The 17,500-nt window shown below is 49.7% G+C and overlaps 1 protein-coding gene across 1 annotated transcript in view; it reads right to left on the reverse strand.

Moving 5' to 3' along the window:
• nbeaa (neurobeachin a) overlaps positions 1 to 17,500 on the reverse strand; it is a 219,294-nt gene that overhangs the window by 64,733 nt on the left and 137,061 nt on the right. The window contains exons 15-24 of the mRNA XM_061249472.1: positions 15,808 to 15,870; positions 14,905 to 15,002; positions 13,394 to 13,486; positions 10,962 to 11,070; positions 9,152 to 9,233; positions 8,588 to 8,711; positions 6,096 to 6,288; positions 3,346 to 4,395; positions 2,686 to 2,903; positions 1,820 to 1,973 (exon numbers count right to left, since the gene is read on the reverse strand). Coding sequence (XP_061105456.1) covers positions 1,820 to 1,973; positions 2,686 to 2,903; positions 3,346 to 4,395; positions 6,096 to 6,288; positions 8,588 to 8,711; positions 9,152 to 9,233; positions 10,962 to 11,070; positions 13,394 to 13,486; positions 14,905 to 15,002; positions 15,808 to 15,870 — 2,184 coding nt within the window. The remainder of the gene's footprint in view (positions 1 to 1,819; positions 1,974 to 2,685; positions 2,904 to 3,345; positions 4,396 to 6,095; positions 6,289 to 8,587; positions 8,712 to 9,151; positions 9,234 to 10,961; positions 11,071 to 13,393; positions 13,487 to 14,904; positions 15,003 to 15,807; positions 15,871 to 17,500) is intronic.

Here is a 17,500-nt window from a genome sequence, read left to right on the forward strand (position 1 = left end):
ACACATACATACATATACACACACATACACACACAAACACACACACATACACACATACACACACATACATACACACACTACACACACACACACACTACACAAACTACACACACACACAAACACACTACACACATAAGCACACATGCACACATCACACATACACACACAGGCGCACACACACATACATGCATACACACAGGCGCACACACACATACATACATGCATACACACAGGCGCACACACAAACACACACCAGAGCTCACCCCGGTAGCTGTAATTGGAGACGGCTGAGTGGGGTCTACTAAACTCCACAATTAGCAGAGCTTCTAATGTGCAACCAGTCACTTACTGGTGTTAACCAATTGAAAGTCAGAGTTTGCCACAGCAAAACATCATGATTGGTTCAAGCATATATACTGCCCCACCCTTTTTAGATGTCAGTCATACCTCAGTAGTTTCTACCTGAGCCCAGGTCCTTAAATCACTCAAATCTCAGCTTACTGGGAGATCCAATTATACTTTGATTTGTCACCTGATCCAATACCAGACTGCATGAATTCCTCTAGCACATACAGTCCATATAAATAATATATTTATAGGTTTTGGCAAAAATGTCTGCTCCAGAATTGGTGCGCAATTCATAACACCAGAACAAGGTACAAGTACAGGTCCTGGAAGGTAGATAATTATCAACACCAAAGAAGCATCCAAGTTTTCTTTTTGCACATGCCAATTATACAAAGAGGGTATATAATGTTCGAAAAGAAATATAAATAAACTGAAACTTAGTGTACTAACCTTAGAGCTCTGGACATGCAACACAGAAAACACACATAGAAGCACAGAACAACGCAAAAGAACAGAAAAAAAAATATGATTAAAACTAAAACCAGCCTCCATAACATCAAGCACATAACATCAGCAGACTTATGTTCTCACATTTGTTAATTATGTCAGAGAGGAAGCAATTAAATCACAAGTAAACCATGGCACACCAACAGCCAACGAAATGAACACAGCTTTGAGTTATACTGAAAGTTAGTATCTTATCGAAGCCACACACTGATGCACAGAGTGGTCAGCAGGGCAGTCCCCAGCCCTGGTCCCGGGGAGCCGCAAGGTGCACCAGTCTCAGCAAGCAGTCAAAAAACCGCAACATTGAGAGAGCCAACTGTGTAATCACCAGCTTTAATCGGCCAATTAAGTGCTGAGTAACGAGGAAAAGTGCAAGGCGTGGGGAGCCCGGGGTTCGGTTTAAGAAGAAACAGCCAGCGCACACTTCTTCCTGTTAAAGGATCCCGTATTGTGGAAAATGACATTTGGATGTGGATTATATGTGACTATAGAGGAGTTGAAGGTGCTATAAAAACACTGTGAAAGTATCAAATCGCACAGTCCCCAAATAAATCCACACAATCCGTATGAAGAAACCGTGCATTTAAATGAACTGCTTGGACTTCTGTGAAGTTGGGACATCGCAACAATATGCTCATTTGCATATGTCCACTCATTGGAGCTAGCCAGCCAATCAGAACAGAGGTTCATTGATACCACTGAGCCTTAGAGACACAACCTGTTCTTAGTAAAGCTCATGAGAGGCACTGGAGAATAGATATGAATAGACTGTTTTTGGTACTTAAAATCACAAAAACATCTTCTTACGGACACCAGAACCTAAAATAAAACACTGGAAAGACGTACAATATGGGACCTTTAAGAAGAAACAGCCAGTGCACATTATTCCCGTTAAATCTTTTTTCCATGTTCTGGGGCGTAGTACCACAGCTCCACCACCGGAGGGCAGCGACCTCCTACTTACAGTGGGAGAGGTGGCCGCAGACAGCAGGGGCAGAATCCCTCCACAGGCGATGATGATGTTGTCAACCATCTGGGAAATGAGATGGATGGTGTTGTGTACAAAAATGATGTTCTCGTTGCTGTTCACAAAGTCCATTACGGACTTGGTGGAGTGGCTACAGGGGAGGAAGAGAGAAAGATTGCTCAATACCCACTCAGTCAGAACATTATACAAACACCCCCAAGCAACACCCAGACAAAAGTAAGGGCTTTTTATCGACCCGGAATGACCTCGATGTGTGTGTGTGTGTGTGTGTGTGTGTGTGTGCGCGCGTGCGTGTGTGTGTGCGTGTGCGCAGAGCCGATTTGACCCAATAGGTAACAGAAGCAGCTGCTAGGGCCCTGTGACCACCAGGTGGAACCTAATTATTCTAAAATATATTTTATTTATAGCATTGCGTTGGGGGGGCCCAAATGAAATCCGGCTTAGGGTCCCTAAGAGGCTAGAGCTAGCACTGTGTGTGTGTTTCCCATAAACCCTACCCCACTGCACAAGCCCGTACTTCATTTCCCATAAACCCTACCTCACCGCACATGTCCGTACTTCATTTCCCATAAACCCTACCCTACCGCACATGTCCGTACTTCATTTCCCATAAACCCTACCAACCGCACACGCCCGTACTTCATTTCCCATAAACCCTACCCACCACACACGTCCGTACTTCATTTCCCATAAACCCTACCCTACCGCACACGCCCGTACTTCATTTCCCATAAACCCTACCCTACCGCACACGCCCGTACTTCATTTCCCATAAACCCTACCCTACCGCACACGCCCGTACTTCATTTCCCATAAACCCTTGCGCCCTGGCAGCCGCTGACCTCCTCCACACGTGCACGTCCGTCTCCAGGGCGAACAGCAGGTCGGTGAGCAGGCGCTGGTGCATGGCGGACCACTTGAACTCTGGGATGCGGAACATGGTGGTGCGGGGGCCGGGGCTGAACTGGCGCCTCTGCTCCTCGGTCATGGGCATGCCCCGGAAGCCCAGGTCCACCCGCAGGTCGCGCTCCAGCTGGCTGGCCGTGCGGCCGTGGAGCGCCTGCAGGGGGCGGCAGTGAGGCCAGGCCGGATCACAACACGGGACTATGGGCCGGCTCCTCACACACAGGTTAAAGGTACAATATCGGACTTCTAATGGCCAAGAGAGGAACTGCAGCAATAAACACCTTCAAACCACAACACTGTTCATCCCTCCCCCTTCCCTGTGAACGCACTGACGTTGAAACGCCATTGGCTGTGGCAATTGGAACCAATTTGCCACCAATGAGCTTGAATTATTGCACAGCTATACGATGTGTTGGCACAGAGTGCCGGCCCATCAACTGTATATATAAGGACTATAAACACAGGCAGAGGATGAGTCAACACGTCAACAACATGCCTTTTCCAACGATAGGAAGGTTTTGACTCAAAGATCTGACCTATCATCCCCATAAGCCCAGCCCAGACTGAATGCCATGAAGGGGCCTCTCACGCAGTACCTGGGTGGTGGCGGTGGTCTGGATCTTCTTCGTCTCTTTGTCCTTGCCGTCGTCGGAGCGCTCGGTGTCGGAGGCGGTGCTGGCCGCGTCCCCGCCCCCCGGCCTGCCCGACGCGGGGTCGCCCTCGGCGACGTGGTCGCCCCGGGCGACAGCCTCGGCGGCGATGTCCGCCAGCGGGCCGCGCAGCCCGAACCCGCCGTCCTCCTCGTCCAGGGGCGGGGTCGCGGGCGGGGCCAGGTCGCCGGCCCCGCCCCCCGTGGTCATGTGGGCCAACAGGCTGAGGTCGTCGCTGGCGCTGGTGTGGACCAGCGGCTCGCCCGTGGCCACCTTGCTGAACAGGAAGCCGTTGTTGCCGGGGACGACGTCCTTCTCGTCCGCCAGCGTGATGAGCGGGCCCATGTCCCCGTCCTCCGCGGGGGCCTTGGGGGCCAGGTCGCCGTTGACGACGCCCCCGATGCCCCCCACGCTGACGTCGACGTTCAGCTTCTCAACCACGGCGGCACAGTAGACGTTGTCCAGAAGGGAGTCCACACCCACCAGAGGCCCGTTCTCCTGAACCCTGACCCCGACCCCGACCCCGACCCCGACCCCTACGCCGACCCCCACCACCAAGCTCTCCGGCGACAGGTCCAGGTCGTCCAGCTTCACCTCGGTGGCCTCCACCTTCTCCGCCTTGATGTCCACCAGCAGGTCGTGCACCTCCACCCTGACCCCAGGAGTGGTGGCCGCCTGCCCCGGCCCCGTCCCTCCCACGCCCCCGGCCCCCTCCACGCCCTCCTCCTCCGGGCCCTTGGGCTCCAGCAGCAGGTTGCGGGGGTCCCCGCTGGCGTCGGGGTAGTCCGCCTCGCTCTCGGGGGTCTGGGTCTGCGACCCGTCGTCGGCCTCCCGGATCTCCAGGGACCCGTTGACGGCGGGCGGAGGGGCCTGGGCGGACAGGCCCGAGATGGTGCTGACCGAGCCCTTCTTCCCCTTCTTGATGTTCTCCTCCTCCTGCCGCTGGTACTCCTCGTACATCTTGGCCAGGTACTCCTTGTGGGCCTCGTAGGTCACCTGTGGGGGCACAGAAGCTCATCAGGGCAATAAGCTCCCCTGCCCAACCCTGTTCCTGGAGATCTACCTTCCTGTAGGTTTTCACTTCAACCCTAACAAAGGATACCACATTCAACAGGTAGAGCAGGGCTGCCCAACCCTGTTCCTGGAGATCTACCTTCCTGTAGGTTTTCACTTCAACCCTAACAAAGGATACCACATTCAACAGCAAGAGCAGGGCTGCCCAACCCTGTTCCTGGAGATCTACCTTCCTGTAGGTTTTCACTTCAACCCTAACAAAGGATAGCACATTCAAAAGCTGGAGCAGGGCTGGAGTGAAATCTTACAGGACAGTACATTTCCAGGAGCAATGTTGGGCAGACCTGAAGCAGCACGATTAAGTTAAATCTGAGAGTAGAAACTCACAGCACAAGGGCATAGCCAAGGGAGTGAGAATAACGCACATTCCCACTAATACCTGCTGATGCCTGGTTATTTAAAAACTGTCTGCCGTTCATTTCTCAGAAGTAGAATGTGACCGTGATGTGGAGGCAGCAGTTACCCTCAGACCTGATGTAAAATTAACTTAATTAGTCTCTCACACAGATATCACACAAATCTGAGCTCTGAATAAACGGCGAGGCAGTTATTCAATATCTCCCAGCCGCTGTTTTATGAAAGTGCCACGCGTCGGGACCGTCAAAGCAAAGCCTGTCGCGTCTGTAAAAGTTTATGTATTGTTATGACACAGCGCATAAGGGATGTGCTACCCGTCCGCCGCGCTGATTACATGTGCACTTTGTAATAAAATCAATCAATCAGCGCGCGAGAAGAAATGCCAGGGCATTACTCAAGGGCTGGTGGAGATCTGTCAAATATTAAACTCAGCGGGAGACCGCGGAAATGAAAGAGCTCATTATTAGACTCCGGAAAAGAGCCAAATGGCAGAATGACTCAACCCGAAGAGCAGTCTCCTGGGCCTATAACACTTACTCAACAGGAAGTATTCAGCCTGAAATTATTGTTTCATTTTAATCTATATATATATGCAGAAAGACTCAGATAACACCAAATTAAATGGAATTAACACGCTTCTCATTGCATTGCCTTCACTGATATAACTTTAAATAGATTCATAAAGCCTTTTTAGATACCAGATCATAGACTCCATCCATGCACTAAAATAATGCCTTAACAGATACTAGACCATAGAGCCCATCCATGCACTAGAACACAGCCTTAACAGATACCAGACCATAGAGCCCATCCATACCCTAGAGCAGTGCGTTAACAGATACCAGACTATAGAGCCCAACCATACACCTAAACAGATACTAAGATATGGGGCCCATCCATCCATTGGAAGAGTGCCTTAATAGAACTAGACACCCAGCAACCCTCAATGGAGGAGTGTGTTTATCGTTATACATGTAAACAGCGGGTTGACCAGTCAGTCAGGTTTAGGAAGACAGACTGGGAACTGAGCAAGACCATTGGGTCCCCCACCTGTGAAAGTGCTAGTTGGAATGACTGCAGTTTAGCTGCTCAACCAGAAGACAGCAAAAGCCTTTGAAAAAATTACTATGAATGTAAAACACTTCAGTAAAAGATCCACACATCCCTGGTATCATGCTAAAGACAGCAACCCAGAATAAGATCCATCAGCTGCACACTCCCTCCAGACCAGCGGAGGGCGCTGTTCCCAGGCGTCGGGCCCCTACCTTGGAGTGGGCGATGGAGAGCGTGTCCACCCACACACGCCAGCCGCCCCACTCGTACTTGATGGCGTGGTACAACAGGATGCGGAAGATGTTGTAGACCATCTCCGAGATCTTCTGCTCCTCCGGGTTCTTGGGGTTGATGTAGCCCAGCGAGAACATCCAGTCCTGCCACACGGAGCACTGCAAGAGACACCTGCACCAGGGGAACGAGCACACTCAATGCACCGAACACAGAACACGGAACACGGAACACGGAACACGGAACACGGAACACAGAACACAGAACACAGAACACAGAACAAGGCTAAACTCCATCAGCACCGTACTGACACAACTCGCCAGGGATTCTCTCAACACTAGGGAGTTTTTTTTACATCACGTGTTTACTATTTGGGGGTTCAGTCCTGGTGTTTGGCCCTCTGTACCCCGTAAAAAGCTATATAAATAAAAATAATTGAAAAATGAAATAACTAAGACACTATCTAACAGCTATGGATACAGAGGTGCTGCTAACGCAGAGCAGGTTCCCCAGACCTCGCTCTGACGCACAGAGAGCGCAGAGAGAGCGCAGAGAGAGCGCAGAGAGAGCGCAGAGAGAGCGCAGGTTTCGCGCGGCACGCACAGAAGGGCTGAGCGCTCTCTTTAGGCGGGAGAGTTACAGAACGAGCTCTGCAGAGGGGAGACACATCAGTCCCTAATGGGACAGACTGCGGCCAGGGAGAGGAGACACATTAGCCGGTAATGGGACAGACTGCGGCCGGGGAACTGTGGTATTATAGAAGGTCATGTTGAAATGAAAACCAGGAATGAGGAACAATGTTAGAAAATACCCTCGTATGGGCTGTGAATCACTCATTATTGTAGACACATTATGATGTCTGTGTGTGTGTGTGTCTGTGGGTGTGTGTGTCTGTGGGTGTGTGAGTGGGTGAGTGTGTATGTGTGTGCAGTGTGTATACGTGTGTATGCAATGTGTGTGTGTGTGTGTGTATATGTGTGCAGTGTGAGTGTATATGTGTGTGTGTGTGTGTGTGTGTGAGAGTGTATATATGTGTGCAGTGTGTGTGTGTATATGTGTGCAGTGTGAGTGTTTATGTGTGTGTGTATGTGTGTGTGTATGTGTGTGTGTATGTGTGTGTGTGCATGTGTGAGTGTGTGAGTGTGTACGTGTGTATGCGCACGTGTGTGTGCGTGCGTGTGTGCGTGCGTGTGAGTGTGTGAGTGTGTGCGTGTGTACGTGCGTGCGTGTGTGAGTGTGTGAATGCGTGCGTGTGTGAGTGCGTGCATGTGTGAGTGTGTGAGTGTGTGAGTGTGTGCGTGCGTGAGTGCGTGCGTGTGTGTGAGTGTGTGAGTGCGTGCGTGCGTGTGTGTGAGTGTGTGAGTGCGTGCGTGTGTGTGAGTGTGTGAGTGTGTATGCGTGTGTGTGTGTGTGTGTGTGTGTGTGTGTGTGAGTGTGTGAGTGTGTGTGTGTGTGTGTGTGTGTGTGTGAGTGTGTGAGTGTGTGTGTGAGTGTGTGAGTGTGTATGTGTGTGTGTGTGTGTGTGTGAGAGTGTATATCTGTGTGCAGTGTGTGTGTGTATATGTGTGCAGTGTGAGTGTTTATGTGTGTGTGTATGTGTGTGTGTATGTGTGTGTGTATGTGTGTGTGTGCATGTGTGAGTGTGTGAGTGTGTACGTGTGTATGCGCACGTGTGTGTGCGTGCGTGTGTGCGTGCGTGTGAGTGTGTGAGTGTGTGCGTGTGTACGTGCGTGCGTGTGTGAGTGTGTGAATGCGTGCGTGTGTGAGTGCGTGCATGTGTGAGTGTGTGCGTGCGTGAGTGCGTGCGTGTGTGTGAGTGTGTGAGTGCGTGCGTGTGTGTGAGTGTGTGCGTGCGTGAGTGCGTGCGTGCGTGTGTGTGTGAGTGTGTGCGTGCGTGCGTGCGTGTGTGTGAGTGTGTGAGTGCGTGCGTGTGTGTGAGTGTGTGAGTGTGTATGCGTGTGTGTGTGTGTGTGTGTGTGTGTGTGTGAGTGTGTGAGTGTGTGTGTGTGTGTGTGTGTGTGTGTGAGTGTGTGAGTGTGTGTGTGAGTGTGTGAGTGTGTATGTGTGCGTGTGTGTGTGTGTGTGAGTGTGTGAGTGTGTGAGTGCGTGAGTGTGTATGCGTGCGTGCGTGCGTGCGTATGTGTGTGTGTGTGTGTACATGTGTGTGTGTGTGAGTGTGTATGCGTGCGTGTGTGTGTGTGCGTGTGTGTGTGTGAGTGCGTGCGTGCGTGCGTGCGAGTGCGTGAGTGTGTATGCGTGCGTGCGTGCGTATGTGTGTGTGTGTGTGTGTACATGTGTGTGTGTGTGAGTGAGTGTGTATGCGTGCGTGCGTATGTGTGTGTGTGTGTGTGTGTACATGTGTGTGTGTGTGAGTGTGTGAGTGTGTATGCGTGCGTGCGTATGTGTGTGTGTGTACGTGCGTATGTGTGTGTGTGTGTGTGAGTGTGTGAGTGTGTGAGTGACGCTCTCTCACCGTCTGTTCTCCCTGCTGTTGCTAAACAGTTTGATCATGTCGGACAGGAAGAGCCTGCGCACCTCCATCAGCTCCACACTGGGCGTGGCGTTCTTCAGCAGGGTCGCCACCACCTTCAGAATCACTGAGAGAGAGAGGGAGAGGGGGGAGAGAGAGAGAGAGAGGGAGGAGGGAGGGAGAGAAAGAGAGAGGGGGAGGGAGAGAGGGGGGGAGAGAGAGAGAGAGAGAGATCAATCCCAGGTCAGTCTGCGATCAGAACTGACCCTCACGGTAGTTACTAACACCCACACACTAGACAGAAGTGAGTCACACCTGTAAACACTCCCACACAATCAGACAGGCGAAAACTCACACTCACAGGCACCGACAGCTAACAAAAAGACAAACAGCCTTCAACACCCACACACAAAGACACACAAAGACAGTGAGCTCAAAGCTAAAAAACAGGCCAGGATACACTTCAGTAAGCAGACAGGCAGCTATTCTTAGAATGCCCCACTAATCTGACGAGATTCAGACAGGAAGTGAGTGCAGAGCAGACAGGAAGTGGGGTTTAAGACATACTGGGGTTCTGGATCTTCACGGTGGAGTCTGGCTCAGGGTGGGGCTTGTGAACCACCTGTGTGCACACCTGCTCCGTCAGAATCTGTGTCGGAAAATGAGATGGACAGGGAGATGTCAGTGATGAGATGTCAGTCAAATTATATAACCGCCCATTAAAACACAGTAAACCCCCCACTCAACACACACATGCACACACATACAGTTATCACACACAAACACACCAGATCCCTCCCTGTGAACTACAGCAGTAAAGATATAAGCAGCAGATAAACATGGCTAGTGTACCTCGTACAGCGTGTTGTAGGGCTAGCGTACCTCGTACAGCATGTTGTAGGGATAGTGTACCTCATACAGCATGTTGTAGGGCTAGCGTACCTCATACAGAGTGTTGTAGGGATAGTGTACCTCGTACAGCGTGTTGTAGGGTTAGCGTACCTCGTACAGCGTGTTGTAGGGCTAGCGTACCTCGTACAGCGTGTTGTAGGGTTAGCGTACCTCGTACAGCATGTTGTAGGGCTAGCGTACCTCATACAGAGTGTTGTAGGGATAGTGTACCTCGTACAGCGTGTTGCAGGGTTAGCGCACCTCGTACAGCGTGTTGTAGGGCTAGCGTACCTCATACAGCGTGTTGTAGGGCTAGCGTACCTCGTACAGCGTGTTGTTGGGTTAGCGTACCTCGTACAGCGTGTTGTGCAGTTAGCGTACCTCGTACAGCGTGTTGTTGGGTTAGTGTACCTCGTACAGCGTGTTGTTGGGTTGGCGTACCCCGTACAGCGTGTTGTAGGGTTAGCGTACCTCGTACAGAGTGTTGTAGGGCTAGCGTACCTTGTACAGCGTGTTGTAGGGTTAGCGTACCTCGTACAGCGTGTTGTAGGGTTAGCGTACCTCGTACAGAGTGTTGTAGGGCTAGCGTACCTTGTACAGCGTGTTGTAGGGCTAGCGTACCTCGTACAGCGTGTTGTTGGGCTAGCGTACCTCGTACAGCGTGTTGTAGGGTTAGCGTACCTCGTACAGCGTGTTGTAGGGCTAGCGTACCTTGTACAGCGTGTTGTAGGGCTAGCGTACCTCGTACAGCGTGTTGTAGGGCAAGCGTACCTCGTACAGCGTGTTGTAGGGCTAGCGTACCTCGTACAGCGTGTTGTAGGGCTAGCGTACCTCGTACAGCGTGTTGTAGGGTTAGCGTACCTCGTACAGCGTGTTGTAGGGCTAGCGTACCTCATACAGCGTGTTGTTGGGCTAGCGTACCTCGTACAGCGTGTTGTTGGGCTAGCGTACCTCGTACAGCGTGTTGTAGGGCTAGCGTACCTCATACAGCGTGTTGTAGGGCTAGCGTACCTCATACAGCGTGTTGTTGGGCTAGCGTACCTCGTACAGCGTGTTGTAGGGCTAGCGTACCTCGTACAGCGTGTTGTAGGGCTAGCGTACAGCGTGTTGTAGGGCTAGCGTACCTCGTACAGCGTGTTGTAGGGCTAGCGTACCTCGTACAGCGTGTTGTAGGGCTAGCGTACCTCATACAGCGTGTTGTAGGGCTAGCGTACAGCGTGTTGTAGGGCTAGCGTACCTCGTACAGAGTGTTGTTGGGCTAGCGTACCTCGTACAGAGTGTTGTAGGGCAAGCGTACAGCGTGTTGTAGGGCTAGCGTACCTCGTACAGAGTGTTGTAGGGCTAGCGTACCTCGTACAGAGTGTTGTTGGGCTAGCGTACCTCGTACAGCGTGTTGTAGGGCAAGCGTACAGCGTGTTGTAGGGCTAGCGTACCTCGTACAGCATGTTGTAGGGCTAGCGTACAGCGTGTTGTAGGGCTAGCGTACCTCGTACAGCGTGTTGTAGGTGGTGATGGTGACCGTGCTGGTGTGCATCATCAGTCTCTCTCCCAGGAGGGTGAACAGGCTGTGCGTGTGCATGATCTCCACTTTCCTTCTGCACAAAACACAGGCATTCAGTCAGTCATTTCATACAAATACATTTACATTCAATTCAGTCATTTAAACACAGGCATTTATCTTCACTGCGCTTTCAATTCAGTCATTTTAAACAAAGACATTAATATTTACAGTTATTCAGTTATTTAAAATAAATTAAAATTCTGTATTTTAAATCAAAGATGTCACATGTGCACATGTAATTTAAGATATTCACACGTGTAGCCACACACGCTGTGTTACAACCCTCCGCTATAACCCTGCTGGATAAAATGAGTCAGCTGAATCTGGATGACGATCAGCGTATTAACGGTCAACCGATCACAATACCCCACCCCACCCCACCCACTCCGTCATATCGTTTCCATGCAGGGCAGTTTCGCCATCCGTCCCGACCCGGAAGATCACAACATAAAGATCCCTCGTGTGGGGACTGTCCAAACCGCACAGCTGAAAATCTCACTGCAACAGTCCAGCTTACGCATCTTCACACAGCGACACAACAACGACAACAACGCCGCCTCGTCTTGGACTGAAACCCGCCGCCCCTGAGCTGAAGCACAGTTCCCCGAGCCCAGTCCCGCGGTGCTGGCAGAGAGGGGCGTCCTGTCAGAGACAGCCAGGCCCTGTTATCCAGACCCCAACCCGCCCAGGAGCCTGTCAGCCTATCAGCCGCACGCGGAGAACGCCGCGCCGTTTACGCCCACGCCTGCCAAAGCGGCCTCCACGTTCCCGCACGCCTCGGCCTGACGGCCCGTTACCCGGGAAACCACGGCTGGCGGCGTGTCACAGCGAGGCTCCGCAGACAGGCAAAACGGATCCGTCCGGATCCTCCGCTCCGAGGAGAAACCGCCAAAGGGAGGCGCGGGGACACGGGCCTCGACAAACCTGGGCCGAGACAGAACCCACCCCGGAGCCTGGGTTTCTGTCAGATAACACTCCCACCAGACCAGACCCAACCCCCACTCCTCCCTCCATACAAGAGCCCCACAGCCAGCCTGCTGTAACCCTTTAACGTGTGAGGTCACAGTTACGCCAGTGGAATTTTCTCAACTGAACATTCCAATGCTGATGTCACTACCGGTGAGTCAAAGCAATGGAGTTCCAGAACAACTGACTTTCTGAAATTCTAAAAGGAAAAATTAACGGAGTGGCTTCTTGCTTCGGCCTCATTTAACTTGAGCTTTGCTTCCGCACAATTTGTTTTATTTTCTATGGTCTGACATTTTACATTTATCTTTTTATACATCGTTTTTATGTCTCTAATGAATTATTCTCTATATATACCATTCCTGTTTCTGCTTCTTTTTATCTGTTTAAAGATAAAATTGAGCACAAAAGCAAGATAAGACAAAGAAAAAGAGTAAGAGAAGGAAAAAGCTGGAAATATCACTCAGAATGCCGATGGTATTCTCTTCTTTCTGGATGTCTAAGGTATTCTGGTTCTCTCTGGACTTCCATGATACCCTGGTTCTCTCAGTATATCTATGGTACTCTGGTTCTCTCTCTATCTCATGGTACCCTGGTTCTCTCAGGATGTCTATGGTACCCTGGTTCTCTCAGGATCTCTATGGTAACCTGGTTCTCTCAGGATCTCTATGGTACCCTGGTTCTCTCAGGATCTCTATGGTACCCTGGTTCTCTCAGGATCTCTATGGTACTCTGGTTCTCCCAGGATCTCTATGGTCCCCTGGTTCTCTCAGGATGTCTATGGTACCCTGGTTCTCTCAGGATCTCTATGATACTCTGGTTCTCTCAGGATGTCTATGGTACCCTGGTTCTCTCAGGATGTCTATGGTACCCTGGTTCTCTCAGGATCTCTATAGTACCCTGGTTCTCTCAGGATCTCTATGGTACCCTGGTTCTCTCTCTCTCTCTATGGTACCCTGGTTCTCTCAGGATCTCTATGGTACCCTGGTTCTCTCAGGATCTCTATGGTACCCTGGTTCTCTCTCTCTCTCTATGGTACCCTGGTTCTATCAGGATCTCTATGGTACCCTGGTTCTCTCTCTCTCTCTATGGTACCCTGGTTCTCTCAGGATCTCTGCGGTACCCTGGTTCTCTCAGGATCTCTGCGGTACCCTGGTTCTCTCAGGATCTCTGCGGTACCCTGGTTCTCTCAGGATCTCTGCGGTACCCTGGTAGAAGCCGCTCCCTGTGCTGAATGAACTGAGCAGAAACCCTGAGCAGTGGGGCGCCTCCACCAACACACAATCCACCAAAAATAACTCTTCCACCAACACCGCCCGCACCCAGCTCCTGGAGGACGGCTACCTCTCCTACGGGGTCAGTGAGGGGTCAGTGAGGGGTCAGATACCCACTTGTGGCCCAGGTGTTTGAGGAAGTAGCCCAGGACTTTCAGGGCCTGGACCCGGATGCTCTCACTCTTGGAGGCCAGCAGCTTGTAGATCACCCTGGAGAACAGAGAGGATGATGAGGGGAGACATCTCTACTGGAGAGAGCTTATGAGCTTATGAGCGCGCACATGTTTATGAGTGTGCACGTGTTTATGAGTGCAGATGTGTGTTATGAGCATGTGCGTGTTAATGCTCCGACCATCAGAAGAAGGAAGACATGTGAGAAGGCTGTATGTCGCAGGGAACTATGGGAATTGGAGTGTTATGACCACTAGTCGCCAGGGGTGGGCGCTAAATCCACCAAAAGCGAGGAAAATCGTAGATTGACACTTTAAACCGAGACATTAATATTTGTTGCTGCTGTTTTTGTTATTGCTGTAGTTGTCTCTACACATAGATAACGCTGAAATGGCATGGATGTTCACTGTAACAGACGGGCAGTGGTAACGCTTGGCTGCACCCGTCAGCAGATCTGTGGATTCATCCAAACGAATACTCACAGTGTTGTTGCTCTATAGCTTCAGCCCTCAAACTGAAATCAGACCCTGCACACCTCCAGTACATCAGGGTTGGGCCAGTCTGTTCCCTGAGGCCTGCGTGTTTGCAGGATTTCAATCCTCCCAATTACCCTGGCCCAATTAGCTAATTAGCCGTAAACACCATTGTTGGTCCAATCAGATATAATAACATATCAGATCGGAGGCATGACTAATGACTAATTAAATAATTAAGAGCAGGAGTTGCCATGGCGCCCAGAGACAGTATGACCCTCCTTGACCACTCCTGTCTGACATCATCAGCTGAGGTGTCATGTGACAACCACAGGTCAGATCAGGTTCAAACAATTATGTGAAATGCTTTACCCCTTTGAGACCAGTACAATGCAGACCACTTACAATTATCATCGCAGCAATGAAAATAGATGTTCACGGATATTCAACAGAAGATTGTTCTTTCATATGACTGCATATTTCAGTTAGTTTTCACAAACACATTGCATGACCCCTCTCACAACAAGTAATGAAGGTGTACTACATCTTATGATCAATGTCACAACACATATGGTATTCCATATGTACACGTTAGAATGTATGCAGCAATAATATTGAACCTCTTATTTTGAATACACTGCATACAATTTGCCATGTGTTCACAATGTTATGACACTTGTAATAAGCTGTAATAGTCTGTTATAATGCTGTTATAACAGTGTGATAATCATGATTAAACCACAGTTATATAGGATTTCCAGGAACATTTTCTTATATTTATCCTGAAGACATACTATGCAGGGTTTTTTTAACCTTGCTGTGGACCTGTGCTTACAATCAAAGAAGTCTCCTCCACCACCAAGGTAAAAATCCTGTACAGAATGCCTTTAAATATGCTTAACCAGCATTACAAGAACTCCAAACATGTACTGGGGGTAGTTCTGTCTTTTTGTCCCGGGAGGCTTTTTGTCCCTGGAGGCTCACCGTATCCCACTGCGCTGGTCGAAGGCGGGGATCATGGAGGCGGGATGCTCTGACATCAGAGCCACCAGGAGCTGCAGCACGTCGTGGATGTTATCGTCCTGTGGCACAGCGGACAGCGGGCGCTTAAGAGCTTGTTTAAAACAGAGCTTTCCAGCCACGCTAGAGCCAGCATTTCAGTTTAAAACAGACATTTTCAGCCACGCTAGAGCCAGCATTTCAGTTTAAAACAGACATTTTCAGCCACGCTAGAGCCAGCATTTCAGTTTAAAACAGACCTTTACAGCCACGCTAGAGCCAGCATTTCAGTTTAAAACAGACCTTTACAGCCAGGCTAGAGCCAGCATTTCAGTTTGAAACAGCCTTTCCAGTGCCAGCATTTCAGATTTCAGCTCCACACTCCACAGACCTACAATGCAGTGCTTATGGGTCCCATGGGAATGAGGCATTAGAAAAATATTATCCATGTCCTTCACCATCTCTCTCTTCCTATCTCACTGCCCCTCTCACTCTCTCCATCTCTATCTCCCTCTCTCTCCCTCTCTCTCTCCCCCCTTTCACTTTCTGTCCATCTCTCTCTCACTCTATCCCTCCATCTCTCTCTCTCTCTCTCTTTTTAATGAATATTAAAGAGAACATAAATTTGAAAGGGTCCCTGGTAGTGGTTGATGCAGTGGGCTGGCTAGACCTTCCATAAACTTCAGGAAAAACTACATCCCAAGGTGTGCATTAATCAGTCCAGCACAATCATACCTTAAAAAAAACAAAACTATTTAATATTCCTGGAGAGCCTCTGTCTGCGTTTTTACTCCCAGCATGCATTGCTCCAGCACAGAGAGCTCATGAGGCAGGTCTTAGGCCCCGGGAGAGGCTGAACACCCCCCCGGGTCGAGGCGGGGGGCTTACCTCATGCATGGTCAGCAGGTAATTCAGAATGCTCTGCAGCTCATCCTCCTTAACGCCACGATCCTGTGTGCGAAAGAAACAAGATATCTACCCTGACCCACTTAGTACAGCTAACTTAGTGTACCGAACACGGCACTCTAACCACCGGACAACCTTCGGACAACCATCGGACAACCACCCCGGCTTTGGATCAATTCTCTTTCAATTCACTGAATTCTGGGATGTTTCGGAAATTCTTGCCACATACGGTAGGTTTTTCAAAACTTTCCCTCAAAGAGAAACAGTAATGTAATCGGGCTTTTTAATATGACAGTGTTTGTTCTGTGTGGGTTTAACTTTTTATAAGAAAAATAAATATGTTATAGGGTAAAGTTTTGTTTGGAATAAAAGGCAACTTTGAAAACTGCTCAAATGCATGAACGTAAAATCACCAATAAAAAAATATATATTTTGGAAATGGAATATCATGGGCATTTTCAGTTACGAACTGGCCTTTCATTCATTTCCTGGATGGGCTAAAATAGAATGGAATTGACCCCGACATGACAACCACTGTAACTGCATTCAGCACTTTTAACGTTGATTAAAATGCCAGTAAAATGTTACTGTATGTATATCGTTCTTGCCTGCACAGGGACAACAGATGTTAATCATGTTAAAGCTAACGGTCACGCCGTCAAATTAAAATTGGATAAGGAAATAAACACGTCCAGAAATAAGACACGTCCTGAGAACAAACGCTACTACCTAATCACCAGCAGGGTGTGATGAACGTGTGATCTGCCCAGCGCTTCTAAAAATGATCCGTGTAATAACAAGCCCGAGAGAGCAGCGTCGCGTGATGGAACGTGTGAGCGAGACACTGAGGTGGAATCCAAACTTCTTCTTCTTCTGCGTCTTCTTCTTCTTTCTTTCTGCTGTATCCGATCGCTTTCAACTTCTCAGAAAAGGCTCAGCAGCGGATGCCTATATCTCAGAAAATGCATAATATATTTCATGCACATTAATTCCGTACGTTTTTTCCCCTCCCCTGGCCTGTGTCTGCTGTGCGGCTGACTGCAGAACATGTTGTACAGACGCTTTTGCGATTTTCTCTCCTTTTTTTAAAAATGAAAACTGAAATTGTGCATTATTGATCAGAGAGGGGCAGACCACCAAAGGGACAGTAATTGGTTTTCTGGGAGAGACGCATCATCTGATGTTATCTGAAGCCCAAGTGTGTTTACACTCCGGTGTTTAAAAGCACATTATCTCCGCTGCGACGAGGCGCACTGATGTTGCCCACTCACAGCGGGGAAAACCAGCCGTCCGGGAAACGCCACGGCAAGAAGAACCAACCGAGTTTAACCAAGAGAGCCGACAAATTATCCTTCAGAAACAAGATGGCGGTTACCCATTCAACCCAGTTTAACCAAGAGAGCCGAAAAATTATCCTTCAGAAACAAGATGGCGGTTACCCATTCAACCCAGTTTAACCAAGAGAGCCGACAAATTATCCTTCAGAAACAAGATGGCGGTTACCCATTCAACCCAGTTTAACCAAGAGAGCCGACAAATTATCCTTCAGAAACAAAATGGCGGTTACCCATTCAACCGAGTTTAACCAAGAGAGCCATGCGGGGCGGACAAATCATCCTTCAGACATAAAGAAGTAGCCCTGTGTTTTTACAGAGCGGTTACCCATTCTGCCAAC

The sequence above is a fragment of the Conger conger genome, chromosome 7 (assembly GCF_963514075.1).
Source record: "Conger conger chromosome 7, fConCon1.1, whole genome shotgun sequence".
Classification (NCBI taxonomy): Eukaryota; Metazoa; Chordata; class Actinopteri; order Anguilliformes; family Congridae; genus Conger; species Conger conger.